Source organism: Anoplolepis gracilipes, chromosome 16 (assembly GCF_047496725.1).
Source record: "Anoplolepis gracilipes chromosome 16, ASM4749672v1, whole genome shotgun sequence".
Taxonomy (NCBI): Eukaryota; Metazoa; Arthropoda; class Insecta; order Hymenoptera; family Formicidae; genus Anoplolepis; species Anoplolepis gracilipes.
This window is the reverse complement of record NC_132985.1, coordinates 6,174,018-6,194,447: the sequence shown is the minus strand read 5'-3', so window position 1 is coordinate 6,194,447 and position 20,430 is coordinate 6,174,018. Positions and strand designations below refer to the sequence as shown.

The 20,430-nt window shown below is 30.0% G+C and overlaps 2 protein-coding genes across 3 annotated transcripts in view; both read left to right on the top strand.

Annotated features, from left to right (window-relative positions):
• LOC140674815 (semaphorin-1A) overlaps positions 1–10,756 on the top strand; it is a 221,552-nt gene extending 210,796 nt beyond the window's left edge. Inside the window, exons 7-15 of one of the 2 annotated variants that reach the window (XM_072908632.1) lie at positions 1,439–1,543; positions 2,402–2,490; positions 2,921–3,062; positions 5,782–6,130; positions 6,490–6,572; positions 6,848–6,946; positions 7,124–7,408; positions 9,888–10,031; positions 10,403–10,756. In XM_072908632.1, coding sequence (XP_072764733.1) covers positions 1,439–1,543; positions 2,402–2,490; positions 2,921–3,062; positions 5,782–6,130; positions 6,490–6,572; positions 6,848–6,946; positions 7,124–7,408; positions 9,888–10,031; positions 10,403–10,719 — 1,613 coding nt within the window. In that variant the 3' untranslated portion in view covers positions 10,720–10,756. The remainder of the gene's footprint in view (positions 1–1,438; positions 1,544–2,401; positions 2,491–2,920; positions 3,063–5,781; positions 6,131–6,489; positions 6,573–6,847; positions 6,947–7,123; positions 7,409–9,887; positions 10,032–10,402) is intronic. The other variant, XM_072908635.1, reaches the window with a different exon arrangement.
• On the top strand, positions 10,747–18,167 carry LOC140674747 (uncharacterized; the record flags this gene model as incomplete). Its single annotated transcript, XM_072908514.1, is given in 2 exon segments — positions 10,747–11,439; positions 11,442–18,167. Coding segments are annotated over 2 exon segments (747 nt in total), but the record flags the coding sequence as incomplete, so codon positions are not given.
• Positions 18,168–20,430: the final 2,263 nt, after the last annotated feature.

Here is a 20,430-nt window from a genome sequence, read left to right as displayed (position 1 = left end):
GAACTTTTTGACAAGGTTTTCATGTCCTTCATGTAGAAAACCTTTTGGCCTTTTGCCGTGTCAACTGTCAAATTTTAACACACTCTTTACTAGGGTTGCACAAGACAATATTCGTAAAAATATTATATTATATTTCTATTGAAAACTTTAATCTTGTTTTAAGTAAAAATTGCAGCAAAAATCTGGTCTTGTTTTGATTTTATTAACAATTTCTGTCTAATACTGGAAATTGTTTAAAATAAAATTTAATCTTTATAATAATATTTATCTTTATTATTTTTATAATAATTTCAGATAACCATTTGTCATTTAAAATTTTATATTGTTTATTTATATCAGTTGCTTCTAAATTTATTAATGTTTTAATTAATTAAATATAATGCTAATGTATAATAAAATGTTTATATTAAGTAAAATTTTTTAAAATTATATAATATAATAATTTTTCCTTATCTAATTTACAAATATACATATTCATATACTTTTTTAGAGCCAATAATCTTAAAAAATCTTAATGTTGGTCGTGAACAATATTGTTTTAACAACTATTTATAATTAAAAATCTTGAGAAAAATGAGACAAAAAATTATCAAAACTAGTCTTGATTTTGCAGCCAAAATCTTGTCTTGTTTTGATTTTATTAACAATTTCTAATACTGTCTAATACTGGAAATTGTTTAAAATAAAATTTAATATAATCTTTATAATAATTCCAGATAATTATTTGTCATTTAAAATTTTATATTGTTTATTTATATTAATTGTTTCTAAATTTATTAATGTTTTATTTATTAAATAAAATGTAAATTTATATTAACATAATAATTTTTCCTCATCTAATTTACAAATATACATATTCATATACTTTTGTAGAGCCAATAATCTTAAAAAATCTTAATGTTGGTCGTGAACGATATTGTTTTAACACCTAATTAAAAATCTTGAGAAACATGAGAGAAAAAAATATCAAGACTAATCTTGATTTTGCAACTCTAGTTTATAGATCTCTTTATTTGATCATTTAAGCGTAATAAAGAATTTACATAACTGATGCATTTATATTCAGATTAATGCGGGAAGATTCATGAATTCAGGGAAGGGAACGAAAGATGATTGGCGGTATTAAAGCTCGCTTATAATTGCTCGCTCCAGTTTCCCAGTCGGTCCTTCGAGGACTTTGATAGCGAGAAGCGGCGAAAGTTCGGTCATGCCATATAGAACGTCGTCCCGGGTGCGTGCACAAACGCGAATCACCCTGCGGATAGTCTCGCCGACGTAAATTCAACCGGTAATTTCCAAAAGGCGCGCTTAGGTAGGAGGATGAATTAACCTGAGAGCCTCGCTGTACAACTTCGGGTCGACCCGATAGTGCTCGTTTAGCTTGCAAATGTGGAAGGTGCGACTGGCTGACTGACGGAAACGTTTATGCATGTTTCAGAGGGACAGTTATACGCCGCGACGGTGGCCGACTTCTCCGGTGGAGAGCCGCTGATTCACAGGGAGAAAATTCGCACCGAACGCTCGGATCTCAATCAGCTGAACGGTAATACTTTACCAAAATTTCAATGTATACGCGAAAATTATTTGCCGGGGTGTCTGCTTGATTTCTGTAAAAATACTCTCCAAAAACCCCCTGATCTTCCAGATATTTTTATTCTCAAAATTCCAGAAATATTGTAGATATTTTTTGATATAATTTTTTAAAATAAGTTTTTCTATTATATACATTTTTTAATGTTTTTTAGATTTGTAAATGAAAAATCTGAAAAAACTGAATACTTTTGTAAGATAAACATTTTTCATTTGCATAACATTTTTACTTTTTATCATTAAAAATTACAGTAAAAAATATGTATTAAATACGAATAAGAATATTTAAATATTTTCAGTATATATTTTGAATGTATAATAAAAATATATATCTATTTTAAAATGCATAATTTATTTGGCTTGCTGGCTGTTGATATGAGAGAAAAATGATCAAAGAGAGAATTTTTTTTAATTTCCCTGAACTCCAATAAAATTCTATGAAAATTTCCTAATTTTTCCAGGTACAAAAAAAATTTTTTTTTTTTTTTTTTTCAAAGAGTAGATACCCTTTGCAATCTTATCTTGACAAATTCTATTTTAAAAAGCGGCATGTGTAGAATAATTTTCACGACATTCAATTTTATAACTTGAAAAGTTGTGCACGGATAACAAATCGAGACGATATTCAAATCTCGTCTATATCCTTTTCCCCAGATACGCGAAGTCATACAAATTCGTCCAATATGTATTTTTGAAGAATAACAGAAAATTTTATGCTTTTCGCTTTCATGCTAATTCTGAGATATTCCGTAGAAGAAGAGCTTCAACGTACCGTTTGATAATCGAATTTAATATAATCTCATTATTTCAGGTCCCAACTTTGTCAGCTCATTTGCGTATCAGGATTACGTATTCTTCTTCTATCGCGAGACAGCTGTGGAATACATGAATTGTGGGAAGGTAAAATTATAGTTTCTTTTTCCTGTATCTTCGATATTTTCAAGCAAGTTTTTTATTAAGCTTCTGTGTTATATTATTAGGGATATCCATGATCCCGTCTGAGAAATTAATAAAAGTGTATTAATAATAAAATTTTAATAACAATCTATCTTAAAAAAATGTATATACCTTTTAATTTATATATTTATTCAATTCATTAATATTATTATTTAATTTTTAATAATTTTAAATTTTTGTTAAAATAACATTCATATAAAAGAATAATTTGCTTTTTTATTGATTATACGATATAAGTATATGAAACATTTTTAACTAGATTGTAAAAAAAATAGTAACGCGTGAAAATACGACAATTGTTGATATCATATTATAGAGGAAATAAAAAGCAAGTGTTTCGGTGTTTTTAATATCGCTCGATTACACATTTCAGGCGGTCTACTCGCGAGTCGGTAGAGTCTGTCAACACGATAAGGGCGGGCCACATGCATTTAGCGACAGATGGACGAGTTTTCTGAAAGCGAGACTCAACTGTTCGGTACCGGGAGAGTACCCCTTCTATTTCAACGAAATACGTGAGTATGCATATGCACGTCTTTTCGTGGCTTCGATCGTGACTACGCTCGAGTAGTCTCAAACGAGGGCTCTTTCTCTCTCTCCCACGTGCTCCCCTAAAAGGGCCTCGTAAAAGAGCCTCTTCGCTACTACGTCGTGTTAGTCGCTACTTAGTACATATATTACGCGTACTCTTCTGCCTTTCAAGGTTTTCTACGATTTCTGCTCCGCACGTACTTGCAGCGCATTCAATGAAATATAATCGAAGAGGAAGGAGAGACATGTTACAATTTTACCAGTTGCATGTTTGAAAAAATTTCAAGAAAGAACGACGAGATTTAACCCTGACCGTGATTTTTATCTGTGCGATGCATTCAGTTTTGTATTCAGGGTGTCTACTCTATGGAAAACCAGGAATTTCTTTTGTATCTGCAAAAATCAGAGAATTTTCATGGAATTTTATTGGGATTTGAGGAATTTTTTCAAAAATTCTTTCTTTGATAATTTTCCTCTTATATTTGTAAACAATTAACCAGCCAAGCAAATTTTGCATTTCAAATAGGTATTACAAACATATTAGAAATATATATTATAGATATATCTATTTTTGTTTGTGTATAATCAAGTTTTAACAAAATATTAATAACATCTATCTTAAAAAATTTATATATCTTTTAATTTATATATTTATTTAATTCATTAATATTATTTAATTTTTAATAAATTTAAATTTTTATTAAAATAACAAGATTTATATAATAGAATAATTTTCTTATATATATTAGTATATATTTTTTTAAACTATTCTCTTTAACCTGTAATTTTGAAAACAAAAATATCTGGAGGAGCCGGGAATCTTTTTAACAAGATTTGAATAGACACTCTGGTATTAAAACTCGAAAATGACAGACATCGCAATCACGTAAATCTCTATCCGAAAATTAAACAAGTCGCAACAGTGGTCGCGAATATAAAAAAAATGAGTTATGATATTGTTATATTCCCCGGTGATATAATAGGAATAATACTGCGCTGTAACAATACTTGTATTTCTAATATTTATATATTTACATGCAACAGTTTATATAACGTAAGAGAGAGAGAGAGAGAGAGAAGGGGAAAGAGTTGTTGTAGTTTGTTGTTTGCAAATATAAATATTAGAGAGACACATTGTGGGGTGTAGCATTATATTCTCTTAACAATAACAGAGAAATAACGTTGCATAACTATAACAAGGTGCGTATCTCTAATATTTATATATATATATATCTGCGCGATATTTCTCGCGTTTATCCGATTTCATACACAGATATAGCACAATTAGATAAGTTACTCCGGCTACCAGCGAAATGGACTAATCTCGAGTGCGAGGCACAATAGCCGTGCGCTATCGCTGGGAGTGGAGGATGAACGAGGAGAGGATCCGAGCACTGTTCCCGAATAGAATATTGTCGCCGCATATCGAATTGAAATTTCTATGCTCTCGCTAAAGTTGGCGCGCCTCCAAATGGCTAGAATACTTGAGAAGCGCCGCGAAATCACATACAACTTTCGCATATTGCGTGAATTTTCCATCTAATGACGGGAATAAACGTTAATGACTCACCACGTGTGTACGTTGACATTTCGTTATTGATAGCTTTTACTGTCAAATCGATATCGGTGATTTTGAAACGATTTGATTTTGAGTTGATAAAAAATTAAATCAAGTTCATTTTTAAGTAAAATAAATGGCATAAAATAGAGGAGATGATCGATATTTGATCAGTATTCTCTTTCTGAGCAGATTTAATTTCAGTAAATTACAGATTATATCGTTAATCTCGACTGAGCGCGTTCAAAGCGATTTATTGGAAATGTCCGAAAAAAAATACTTTGTTTGAATTTTGCATTTTGCCGTCTCCCCCCATATTATCAATTCCGAAGTAATTAAAAAATATTTAAAATTTAAATAATACTGAAATGTAGTCTTTATAATTATCTTTGAAAAAATATATCAACTTAATATTCCGGTCAAAAGATGATATTTAAATAATAACTAAAGTTGCTGTCTTTTTTCACGTACAAAAAGAAATATGAAATATATACATATTTCTAATAATTTAATTGCTACGTTTGTATAATTGCTATATTATATAAATAGCTGTCAAGAATCAAATCGAATTTATACAATTACCTAATATGCATAAAATACATATCACATTATTATTTTATTCTATTTTTTATATATTTTTTGCTTAATACATTTTTATTTTTAAAATTCTATATAATATATTATTTAACTATTTTAACATTTTTTAATTTTTTAATTTTAGGACATTTTTTTGTTAAAATTGTATTAAAATATATAGAGATACCGTCTAAAAATATACAAAAAAAAATCAATGAAAAACTTAAAATCGAAACAGTTAATAGAGGAATTTAAATAGAAATAATTAAGTTTTATTAAGATTTAGAATGAATGCAAAAGATCTTGACTTATTGCCAAATATCGATATCCAATCGACGTTTCTATTTTCAAGCGCATCCGGTAAAATAGTCATTTATGCATCTAGCGTTATAAAATAGATAACGGAATAGATAAAAGAATTTTCATATTTCATATTGCGCGAATATAGGATAAACAAATAGTTTGTGATTAAAACATCAGGTGAAACTGTTATTTAATATATGTAATATTACGTACCTCAAAATATATGCATACATACCTGAAATATCTTCTTTTTGTCGATTATCTAGAATCAACGAGCGATGTTACGGACGGTCGATACGCGGGGAAATCTGCGCGTCTGGTTTATGGGGTTTTCACGACTCCGGTGAACTCTATCGGAGGCTCGGCCGTCTGTGCCTTCTCCATGGACAGCATTCTTGAAGTCTTCCAAAGCGCTTTCAAAGAACAGGAGACTATAAACAGCAATTGGCTGCGAGTACTTCCGGAAAAAGTACCTGAGCCCAGACCTGGTGCATGCGTCAATGACTCCAGGACGCTTCCGGACATCACTGTCAATTTCGTTAAAGCTCACCCTCTCATGGACGACGCGGTGCAATCCTACTTTTCATTACCTGTGATAACCAAAACCAGTTTTAAGTGAGTGGTCTTTTATTAAAACATCAGTAATATATTGATTTAATTATGAAAAGATTTAATAATTACATAATTAAAAGTTACATTTCTTGAATATGAATTTTTTTTTTTTTTTTTTTTTTTTAATGAAAAACCTAGTAAATCCATAAATGCATTTCAAACTATCTTTTAATGCTAAATTTAGCGATACAGAACAGAACTTACGCAATATTATACATACATGAAAAAATTCTTTCTGCATAGATATTTTGTAACAGAATTTTTTATCAAAGGTTAATTTTATGACAATTATATTTCTTTTTAATAACATATTTTTATAGCGCAATATATTTTTTAATATGGGGAATTTTTAATGTTTGCAGTTACAGATTTACCAAAGTCGTTGTAGATCCTCAAGTGAAAGCGTTGGATGGTAAAGCTTATGACGTGCTTTACATCGGAACAGGTAAAATTATTTATTTATTTAATTATTTGTAATCATATAGAAATTATATATTACATTTATATATGATTACGCATTTATTATTATTTCTGTATAATTATACTTGATTTATTATACATTATAACGATGTTTAATGTTACATATATATATATATATATATATATATATATATATATATATATATATTTAACAATTTAAATAATATATAATTTATATATATATATATATATATATATATATTTATATATTTATATAAAATTAACGAAATAAACTTGCAGATGACGGCCGTGTTTTGAAGGCGCTCAACACACGCGCACCCGAAACACGTGACAATGTGGGCCAAGTTATTGTTAGCGATGTCCAGGTGTTGAAATTCGGTAAGTAAACTTATTACATGTATATAATATACATGTAATAAGTTATATACATGTATATAATGTATATAATGTATATAATGTATATAATATCGTTAAAGTGTAATGTCTTTTATCACGCACATTCGCGCATAGATAGAAAAAAAAAATTACTCAATATGATCATGCTTTTTATCGCAGGTCAAGCGGTTAAGGACCTTTTGGTGGTTCACTTGGCCGGTGAAGCCAGCAAACTGGTGGTGTTCGCGGATTCTGAGATTCGTGCGGTTCCCTTGCATCATTGCGATTCGCCCGCCGCGGCTACCTGCAGATCCTGCGTCGCTTTGCAGGACCCCCATTGCGCTTGGGACGCGATGTCGAATCAGTGCGAAGCAGTCCCGACGAAGCTCCACGATAGCGACAACAGCAAAACGCTGTTCCAAGACATCCCAACCGGCAGACACAGAAGCTGCGGATACGAGCAACGTACGTCCGATATATATATATATATATATATATATGTGTGTGTATATTATATTGACATGTGTTGTTGAAACATCCGTGATATGTTTCCAGAAATAAGCAAATGATGGTCGCTTGCTTAATAATAATTTTATCCGAGACGATCTGATTCTCTGTTTTATTTTATTTTATTTTATTTTTTTCTTTTTTACAATGTAACGTGTCAGAGAAGTTGTACGGGATTTGCAAATGATATCGAATATTATCCGAGAACTTGAAGTTAAACATTTCTACTTCGAACTTTGTTTCGCTTGAATATTACAAGCACGCAAGTTATTCACGCGCTTATATTTCTGGCTTATTTTCCTATTTTGAATAAACAGCAGAATCATGTTTATGTTGAAGCTTGTATTCATAAATCGTCGTACTATGAATTTAACATACGTGGTGATTTAAAAAGGGATTTGAGAGTTTTGAAAAGTTTCCTGCGCATTTTTGTACGCGTCATCCTTTCAAACACATATTTTTCTACCGCGAACGTAATCAAATTTGTTATCATTATCTTTTTTGTAGTCATTACTCGTGATTATTTTTTACTTCGAAAATAGAAGAGAGGAAATTATCAAAAATAAAAAATTAAATAACAAGTTTGAAAAAGTCACTTTTTTGCAAAAGGCTATAGCCGGATAAGCATACAAAAAGTGCCCCCAACGAGTTTTTAAATAATACTTGGCCTGTGATTTCCTCATTGTAAAAAAAATTTTCCATAAAATTTGAGCTCCTTAATTTTATTATTTCCTGAGTTATCGAGAAAAATGTTATTTTCAGTTTTTATTTTTCTTTTCGGTAAATATTTGAGATGAGCCCATATCGATATTTTTTTCTGAATACTTATCAATGAAAGACACAAAAAAAAATATTTTTTTATTAATCTCGAGTAAAATCTCGATTTAAAAAAAAATTGAAATTAAGAAATGGCTTTTTTAACATGTTCCTTTCGAGGTTCAATCACAAAACTTTTATAGAATGCTCTTTTTATATGTCTCAATATTCTCAAATTTTTTTCAATTTTTTCAAGGTGGTGCAACATGATGAAAAAAATGAAAAATCTTTTTATTATTATTTTTTGATAATAGGAAAATTATTTATTTTTTTGTAATAATTATAGTAGTAATTATAATAATTGTAACAGTTATAATTATATGAGGCAAGATAGAAATATTTTTCATGTAAAAACAATTTTAAAGTTTATTTAAAAGTTGTATTTGTGAAAATTGTTTTTGTATAAAAAATATTTCTATTTTGCACTGTAATTATAACTAGTACAATTATTATTACTATTATAATTATTATAAGAAAAATAAATAATTTACCGTCTTATTATCAAAAAATAATTAAGAAAATGGATTTTTATTTTTTATTTTTTTCTACTATATTGCACCAACTCGAAAAAATTGAAAAAAATTGAGTTGATTAAAAGTTTGATGATTGAAAGGAACATGTTAAAGAAGTTTTCTTAATTTTAGTTTTTCTCAGTAACTTAGAAAATAATAGAGTTAGGGAGCTGAAATTTTGAGGGAAATTTTCACAGGCCAAATGTTAATTTAAAACTCGTCGGGGGCATTTTTAGTATGTTTATCCGGCTGTAGCCTTTCCCCTTTTAAATCTCTTTTTCTCATACCCAGTATATTTATTTTAGTTACATTCCTATGCTTTATTTTTCTTCTCTCTCACAAATCTGTGAATAAGCTATTTTGTGCTTTTATCTCAATTTATAATTATTATTTTAATTTATAATAATTTTAAAAATAGAAAATAGCGCGCAACTAACATGAATAAACCTGCGACAATTTAAACATGTGTCGCTTTCTCTCTTTGAAGAGAAAATATCTAACTAAACAAAACACGTAATAAATGTTGAAGCTACCCTTTGCAACTCCTAGTAAACATTAAATAATACTTCACGCACATTCAACTACGCTAAGAGTTCTGCTCGCATGGCTAACGCAGCTCACGATCAGTCATCTCATAATATATTCATGCGTACAGTAGATGCTTTATATGCTTCACGGTATTTCCAGGTCGGATCTCCAGATCATATCTAGATATTCATACATCATGACTTGAAGTTTTTGTGTCTGACACTTTGGTAATTTACAAAATAGTGAGACAATACAATCAAAAAGTGACAATAAATTATGATACAAATATAAATATATTTTGATTACTACTTGGGAATATCTAAATATGATTCAAAAGCATCTCTCCCGGACAGGTGCAAAGACATTATATGTATATATATATATATATATATATATATATATATATATATATATATATATATATATATATATATACATATAATGTCTTTGCACCTGTCCGGGAGAGATGCTTTTTTATTATATATATATAACGCTTCTTTGTTGTAATACGTATGCGAAATCATTTTGTATGTGTAATCATCTTTATTGTCTATCATCATATTGGGTGAATATTACTCTAGAAATGACGAAGCCCGTGCAACCAGCGGTGGTGCCCGAAAATGGGCGCGACGAGCAACTCGATGAACGGGACAATGAAATTGTCATCGAGCTGGATCGGGAAAATCAGTACGGCCGTACGCAGCCAAGGGCTAACGAGCCTCAAGGTAATGGTTTGCGCTATACAAGTTTGCTCATAATGTCACCACCTCAGGCATATAGCGTATTTTATCTTCAGTGTTCGAAGTCGAAAGTCCTACACCTTCATAATTCGTGCTTTGAGGCAATTTCCTCCTCTCATAATATTTCATTTATTATTCCCCAGGTTCACTTTTATGTTTGCACGACTAATAGGGTGGTCCGTTATTGAACTTAACACGAAGGAATAATGTTATGGATAACAATATAAAAATTTCAGTGTGCTTCTCTTTTTTTTTTTTTACATGAAGTTTGTTTTTCGAAGAAAATCAAAGTTTCAAGTTTGCATAATTTTTAGATAATTAAAAAAAATAAATAAATATATATATATACGTTACAGGTGTAACTGTTACCCCGGCGGTGTATTCGGCCCAAACATTGACAGGTGCGCTGGTAGGCACTTGCTTATGCTCCTTGGTGGCTGGTTTTGCTTTCGGTTTCTGGTTCTCTCAAAGACTGCGCGGCTCATCGTATCCAGAACCATCTGAGCAGCGGCAGCAGCTAAATCGGCTGACCGAGAGCTCGGAATCACCCGGATTCAACAACAAGTCCATCAATCTGGTTCTAAACGTGCCGCCAAAGAACCCAAATGGCAAGAACGCCAACTCGTCCGCGGAGAACAAGCCGGTGCAGAAGGTGAAGAAAACGTACATATGATACAGAAGACGACACAGAGCCGTCTGAGGCTTGTCACAGGACCCCACGGGTTCTGCCGCATCTTCCATCTCCTCTTCCTCCGACATCGCGGAGTCGGACGAGCGCAACGACGAGGACGGTGACGACGACGAGGATGATGACGGGACGACACCCCCAACGAGCCTCACCACCGGTATCGCCACGGACCATACTAATAACACGCATAAGTTGGACGAGGATCGCTACGAGGATCACTACGAGAGCATCGTGAACGACGAGACTTGCACGCTCGAATATCGTGATCCCTACGAATCTGCGCAGCAGCGATCCTCCAACGCAACAGCTCCGAGATGTGTTCGGTACCATCAGTCAGTCGAGTGCGTCGAGACTACGCTGATAAATGCTCCGACAACCGCCTGCGAACTCGAAGATTCTGGCAATAGCGACAGTGCCAATAGTCTCGACGATCTCTGCGGGTCACATCGTCCCGCTGTCGACGATGATCGATTTGACAGGCACGGAGAATTGACGAACAACGGACGAGATCACTACATGGTGCCCACCCGAAATCCGCGCGAGCTCAACGAGAGGATCCTGTCGCTCTTTAATCCACAGTTCTTGCCCAATTTCAACAACATGATCACATATGTGGCTAGTCCGCCACCGCGATCTCAGTCCATGGCCCAATATACTAGCGAGGACGATAATTTTCTGTTTAGGAGCACGAACTATCGTAAACATGCGACATCACGAACTCGATGTGTTTTCGACGCGAACTAAACGCGGTTCGAGCGTAGGGTCGTAAAAGTGATCGGTATCATCGATAAAAATAAAATGACTTCACACATTTACGGTTTGATTGAAAAAAAATGCGTTTAGAAATTGTAACTCTGTGCATCTAAAGAAGTAGCAGTACTGGAAGTAACTGTATATTTCTTCTAGAATTTGAATTACGAAAGAGAAAGAAGAGCCAGGAACTATCTTGAACACATATACTAAACCCCTTTTCTCTCTCTTTTTTGTTCAAAATTTTACAATGAAATATGGCTAGAAATTGTGTCGGCAAATGCGATCGTGATCATATATATACACTGATGAACAGCCTCGCACGTTGTGTCATATACGTTGTAAAAGTAGTTTCGTGATCGAGTCAACGATCTACTTTTCTATGGTATTTTCAAGCTTTGTCAAGTATATCTTATGCTCACGACTACTGTGGAATTTTGTGTAGCGTTCGATTGTTTAAAATTTATTTCTTTATGTATTTTTTTTTCACGATGATGACGACAAGAGAATCGAATGTGAGGAGAAGTGTACGCCGACAACAACGACGACTGATATTGAAGAATTGAATCGTAGTAATGTAATGTGATATCCATATGAGGACTGTGTTCGTAGCAGTGGCCTGTTAGATGCTTAGACTGATGCAAAGATAGAAAAAAAACGAAACACTGTGTAGAGACATTTAAGCATTCGCGCGAGAGACGAGGCGTGCCTTCCGTGTATTAATTGTTGGCAAATCTTGATCTATAACAGGAATGGAGTATTAGTATGGCCGGTACAGATTCGCGGGCAAGTGCCTCATTTATGCGTTTTGTTTTAAGATATCTGATGTAGGACGCGGAGCAAAGCATAGAGAGAGATCTAAGTAAGACTAATTATCGTTGTGCACTTTTTGCCGTGCTGTGAGTATTGGTAATGAGGGAGAATACGAACGAGAGTATGATTATTGATAATGAAATATAGTGGCAAGCGTATATATGGTTTCTTCGAGGGATATGCATGCTAAAAAATTGCCACTATAGTAAAAAGTTTATTGCTGAACGAAACGTTTCGGTAAAAAGAAAATTTAAGAAATGAAATTTAATTCGTTAATATGATTATTCAGTACTGACTAATAAAAGTGTCATATGCATGCCGGATGATACTTTTAAATTTGATTTACATTCTTATTGTATTTGTTTACAACAGAGTGTCTATTCAAATTGAATTTAAAAAATTCCTGAAAATTCTTTGATTTTCCAGAAATATTTTTTTTCAAAAAAAAAAAAAAAAAAAATATATATATATTTTGTATTTCCCTAAATTTTAATAAAATTCTAGGAAAATTTTTTGACTTTTTCAAATACAAAAGAAAATTGAGAATTCTAGGCTTTCACTGCTTTCTCAGGAAGTAGACACCCTGTATAATCAAACTAGAAAAAATTAGCTAAAATTTAAAATCGCAACGCGATGCATAGAGTTTAATCTAGCTAAGCATTAATTAAATTTAATTTTTTACGTATAATTAGTTTTTACATTTCCATTTAATTGTCATTGAATGGCAAAATGTTCTCGAAGAAACTTTGATGAAAAAGGAACCGGAATGAGCAAAGAATTTTATAGTCGTGTGCACAGACAAAACTGGTTCTGCTAGCGTTATAATAAACGATCGCGATATGATTACACGTGCGCATTTACTTGACAGTTTCGCATCGCGGACAGAGTGCCTCTATAGCGATGAGCATCTTGAGATTTTCTTAGAATCACAGAAATGGCGGAAAGTGCATTTTGAAGATATGTACAAAATGAAAAAAAAAAATCATCGTCACTTTTCTCAGCTTCAATCACACCAGCAGTAACAACCTATAATATATTTCTAATTCTCGCAACAGTATATACGTAAAGTTTCTAGACACGATCCATTGGTTTGAAAAACACCAAAATATTTAATGAATGTTACGAGGCATTTATAACGCTTAATACTACGAACACCATTTAATAATATTGTCTTGTGCACATTTTCGAAAAGTATTTCCCGCCGTTTTACTTTCTCATCGCTCATTAACTAACACTGCCGCGCAAATTCTAACACGCCTTGAGCGAATACAATAGAGGACATCTTACAGTTTTCACCGATTTTTATTGAGCGTTGGATAATTAAAAGATCAGGGTAAAACGAAACGAGTTATTCAAGTGCTTTCGTGTTCGACGATTATGGCTCGGTATAAATAGCTACATACATACACACACACACACACATATATATATATATATATATAATATGACGGTAACTGCGTGCTGTGTAACCGAAAAAAAAGGAAAAATCGTGTAAATACGTAGAACTGTTTTTCTTTTATCGTTGAAATCATTTAAACACGATATCAAGATTTCATTCGTTATGCTACTCGTAACGCGGGCAGCAGTGTGCTATGTATGAACAAATGAACAAATGACTGAATATAAGTGTGTGTGATAAGCATATTATACATATATTGCATTTTCATTGCTACACATATACATATACATATGCATTTTTATATATAATATGCTTAAGATATATGCATGTGCATAGATATATATAAAAGTGCATATATGTTTGCATTTATACATATTCATTTTAAATTCGCGTAGAATATACTACTTGGAGAAAATGTGAAAAATTAAATGAGAGGCAGCTAATTAGATTTATGCGCTGACTTTGTAAAAGTCTTTCCTTAAATAAATTTTTGCCACGCCCCGTTCATCGTATTCGATTAATCTTGGCTGGCAAGCCTTTTACAAAATATAATGATGTTTGTGTAATAGAAAAACATCCAAACTAGGTACCTTAACACGAGATATGACGGTAGAGAAAGAAAATTGTTATATATATGCATATATATATATATATATATATTAATATTTCTAAATTGAGAAAACTGGGGATGCGTATAAATTACATGTATACAAATGTACTATTAGAAAATACTATTTGCATATAAACAATGTACATAATCAATGCTCCATTTAAAACTGACTTTATCATGCTTGCAAAGCTAGCCCTGTGTCATAAGAGCAACGAGAGATGAGTTTCTAATTAAAAATAGACTAAAAGGCATTGAAGGTTTCTCGTACTTGCATTAGCTTTTTTATATTGTAATATAAAGCACGAGAAACTCCCACACATGAAATTTTTTGTCACGTATTTTGAAAATCGACGCGATATTTAATGATTTTATACTTTTCTATGCGATATCCTTGTCTAATAATGGATTTTTTATGATAATTTGTTATTAGAAAAACAATCTATTTTAGATTTTTAAATATAAATTTTTAAATGAATTTTCAAACAAATGAGAGTCTGTGTGTTAAAGTATTTTTATATGTTCTAAACATTATTATATTGTATTGTTTTATGTACATATATTACAGATTGTATAAACATATTAATATCAATTAATAACTATAGAAAATACTGCTTCATCAAAGTGTCAAAAGATGAACTTTAAATTAAGCAAACAAAAACCATTTAAAATATTTGATGGAAAAAATTGATATAATCAAATCATATTATAGGTATCATATCTGTGTGATATATTTGATAAACTCTTTTTCATTCTAATTTTATGATACTAACACATAAAGCTGTTATTAATAAAAATATTTTATTCTTTAAACTGAATATATTGTAATTATATTTTTGTTACATGTTTATTACATAATAAATAATATAATTTATAGAAATATACAAAAATATATACATTTTTTAGTAAAAATAGAGAGATAGATTTATATTAATAATAAATGGTAATTTGTAATAACATTAAATAAATCGCTAAATCACACAGAAAAGCTTGTGTATTTTCAATAATTTGAAAAAATATAAACTTCATATATGATTTTTTTTAAACAATATATTCTAATTTGATAAACTCTTATTTTGATTAGCTAAGGTGATTACATAGAAATGTATAAAATTATTAAATATATAACAACGATTACTTGATATAAGTGAAGAAATATATGTGTTTCTTGGAAATGGAAGCAAAACGTGTTTAGCAAACAATTAAGAGCCACGAATTTTAATGTACATAAACTTTAAACAGCTGAGTTTTAAAGGAATAACATAAAAATAAATAAACATCTTGCGGATGCAAGAAAGCGATATTGTTGTTAATGAACTAATTTTGAAATCGGGTGGCTTAATGATATTTTAGATTATTATTACTTAGTATATTGCGACAGAGAAAAGAACAATGTGGCGAAAACACGAGGCACGAACGAAGAGTATAATTACGTGACGCGGTAGCTGTAGATCATATCGCTCGCATTAATTAGATAATGTAACCGTAACATTCCATTAAAGCCGGGACTGCCAACCGTTTAATAAATACCGACCTGGCAGTATACGATACTGCGAGGGAGTTGATAATACATGTAGATAATTAATAATAATAATGTCTTTTTATTCATACTATAAATAAAGATAAAAACAATAAAGGCTTTTAAATCATTTATTTATTATTCTATATTGTTTTTTTTTTTTTTTTTTATGTAAACCAGAAATATTATTCTTGAATGCGATATGCGGATCATTTAATTAATCGAGCAGATATTTTGCAATATCGAAGAATATTCGATATAATTTTACAGTATTATTCGAACAAAAAAATATGATAGTTTTCGCGTGCAAGAAATTTGCTAGCTTTTTTTAATTTAGCTTTAAATTGTGAAATATCCGATGAAATAATTTGATCCAGTTCACACTGTTTCTATCGAATCAATTATGAAAGCTTTTACATTCTCGTAAATTAGGGCATTTTTTATCAAGTTTTTTTTTCATGGAAAAAAAAATTTAGACGCAACACAAAATTAGCATGAGAATAATCGTGAAGTGCAATAACTTTTTTAAATGAAATGGAGACTTGTGTTTCTTTTTTCTCAATTGGCGTGCAATTATTTGAAAAACCACAACGAAAGCGAATACCTCAAATCCAATTACGCGTCATAAAAATCATGTATTAATTAATTAATGGTAGAATAATTTTTGCCGAGAGCGCTGTGGATGGCAGTCCAGGTACACATCTTTGCTGTGCCAATGCAACATCTCTTTTTATGTACATAATATTGTAATTCTAATTAATCTTAGATAAAATAGCTGAAATCATGCTCTAAGTTAAGCGTATAACATGTAACATTTATCTTCTCTCATCACCAATGAAACATTTATTTATCATCAATGAAGAATTTCTCAGATAAATGTTTTATTTAGAGTCTTGGGAAACATATATCATATGCTCTTTGTTTCTTGAAAAATTGTGATTATTGATGATATTTTTTTCAAATAACAGTTTTCTTTAAATAGAATCTAAAAGTGCATTAATAATTATTCTGATATTTTATGCAACACTGAGTATATAAAAAACATAATATGTAAAAATAAAACTATTTAAAGCAATTAAATTCTTTCCTCAAAATATTCATATAATCAGAAATAATAATTGTTTTTAAATATGATATATTATGATATATTGTGATTTATATCATAATATAATATAATTATTATTAATATTATAATATAATAATTAATAGTTATTATAGAATATGTTTAATATATTATATAATATATTAATACATAAATTTATAATAATTATTATGAATTTATATTAAATTATTTATAATATATATTTATATTATGTATAATATAAAGTAATAAAACAGGGGTGACTATAGGAGGGTATTATTACTGGCTTTCAAACACGCTGTCATCCGTGGCATAGGCACTGACATATATTTATAATTATTATAAGTTAAAGATAAAACCTGTTATTTTGAAAAAAATCTGTAGCATCTGAGCTGATAAAAAAATGTTGTACATCTCGTCATACTAAATAATTTAATCTGAAATATTAATATTGATGATATGTAAATGAATAAAATACGCTATCTGCGAATGATCGAGTTAAAAAAAAATAATATTTCAAAATATTGCGAAAATAAAGCACCGAGTCATCCATTAATATGCTATTTTACGGCTGAATGAAAAATTTTGTAGATACATATAATTCCTCGTTATATATCTTCCCGAAGCTAATAACGCGCGCTCTAATTATTATATTATAATAATAATATTATGTAATTTCCATATAAATTGTTATAATTACAACATGGCACAACCATACGGCATATAGCGAGTAAGTTTTGTCATCGTGCGCAGAATAAACGACCCACATTTAACATTGTACCTTCCCCCAAATTGCGTGCGTAGTATGCAAATTAATAGGGTAACTTGCGTACTATGCATATTTAATATATTAGTATACTTTGTACAATAATACTCGTTTTTTGGGAGAACGATATAATGATTAAAGGAAGCGTTCGTTTTCATCTATGTATTCGAGATCAACGTTATTTTTTAACGACTACTTTGATATTTCACGGATATTACTTTTATTGCGCGACATCTTATTATATTTTTTACGAAACTAGGCTATTATCTCTCTCTCTCTCTCTCTCCCCCCCCTCTCCTCCCCCCTCCTTCCCTTTTTCTTCCTTTTTTTACAAAATTGTATTTTCTCATGCGTCGATTTACCAGCGCGAATCGGAGCTATTGATAATACATAGTTCCATTTATACTATGTAATGTAAGTTTCAAAAAACTTGTACAATATATGAATAATCAATAATAAATCAATAATAGAAGCTTGTGAATTTCAAAATCAAAACAATTTGGAGTTGAACATTATTTAGCTACATCGAGAGTATTATATTTTTTATTTTATTACCTTCTGTTCTATTTTATTTATTTTTTTTAATTCCATCACCATCATCACAATTAAAATTAATTTTATTTAATTTTATATTGTTTTATTACATATTATTTCATTCTATATTCTTTTGGTTTATTTATTTTTATTTTATTGCGATATTTATATTATTTAATTTTATTTTATTCCATTGGTGGTTGGTGATGGAATTAATAAAAAATAAAATAGAATGGAAGGGAATAAAATAAAATTCTATAAAATATAATAAAATAAGACAGAACAAAGTATATGATAGATGGAAATAAGATAGCCTCTAAGTGAAATCAAATAAATTAAAATAAAAATTTCTTTTCATTTATTTTATTTTTTATTTAACATATTACTATGATAATTAAAATTATTTTAATTCTATATTGTTTCAAAATTTATTAATATTATTGTGATATGTATATTACATCATTTTATTTTATCTCGTTTTAGAGATAATCTATATCTACATATTTTATTTGATTTCATTTTAGAGACTGTCTTCGTTCTGTCTTATATATTTTATTGCGTATATAATATATAAACGTTTTAGTTCTTAAAGAGGACGAGCTTTTAAAGATGAAAATGAAAATAATTTACTCTTCTGTACGTAAATATTTTAAACTACAAAATTTTTATATATATAGTAATATCATACTTGGAATATCGTCGAATATATCTTTCTTCTAATCCTTGCATCAGATCGGTTCTTAGAATCAACTTTTCACAATTTACAATATTACAATATTATAAAATCACTTTTAACACGATAACAATAATACATTTCAGTGAGACTAGTTAAAATGGGGCGCTTTTAGTGTTTAAACACAGAGAGAAGCGTAAGAAACGCCACAGCCCGGTTTTACGTGATCCCTTAAAGTCACTAGATTATATGATCCCTGAAAGCGATACGCCCTCTGTGGACATAAAAACGTGGACATTGAACTACATAGCCAAGTCCACGAATGTTCTCAATGGATAACACATAATGCGCACAGTTTTGGTTGCGATCCGTGCTATACTTTATTATTTAATAAAGTTTTTTCTTTTCCCGAAATTAGTATATCAAACGGATTCTGTTGTTAAAATTTTTATAAACCAAATAGATGAATTAAACGTGTCAAACTGTTGAGTAAAATTATAATAATTAAATAAAATAAAATTAAATTAAATTATATAAATAATATAAATTTATATATAGTCTAATATAAATATATATTTTACTCCACTATATATACTAAAGTGAAAAAGGCTACGCGCTATTAATAATATGTATTAAATCATACTAATATAAATCCATATTGTTTCATATTTTGAGATCCCCACAATATATATATATGTATATATATATATATATATATATATATATATATATATATATATATATATATATATAAGTACAATATATATAAGCACAAAATTAAGTGATTCTATTGAATGATTGAAAAGTTATATTTTATATATATTCATATTAGAATATATATAAATACATATTATTTATATAATTTAATTTAATTTTATTTTATTTTATTATTATAATTTTATTCAACAGTTTGACAAATTTAATTCTCCTTTTTGGTTTATTATAATTTTAACAACAGAATCCGATTGATATACTAATTTCAGGAAAAGGAAAAACTTTATTAATTGCTGCTAATTAACGCCAATTATGCAGTTGGCATACTTGTGCGCGATTAGTAATATCTGTCTTTTAATATTCTCCAAAGTTCGTCTTTTTGACTTTTATTAATAAAACAATATGTATAAAGATAGGTAATGCTGTTCACGATCAGCTATACGTCTTATTGAAAACATAATTTTAAAGTTACCGTAACTTTCGTGATACAATAAAAATTATTTGAATTATGAAGCGTATCATTTTAATCAAACTTCTACTTTGCATTTTATTAGTTTAAAAGTAATTTTAATGGATTAACATTCTTGTGATTAAAATATGAGAGATGATATAATATGTGGGATTATATGGTTCATATTTAAACAAATGTAGAGATATGTTTCCCATATATTTCACATTAACAATTATATATAAAATTAAAAATTGAGAAAACAACGATGAATTATTATCTCTCTCTCTCTCTCTCTCTCTCTCTCTCTCTCTCTCTCTCTCTCTCTCTCTCTCTCTCTCTCTCTCTCTCTCTCTCTCTCTCTCTCTCGTTCTTTTTCCAAAAACAAACAA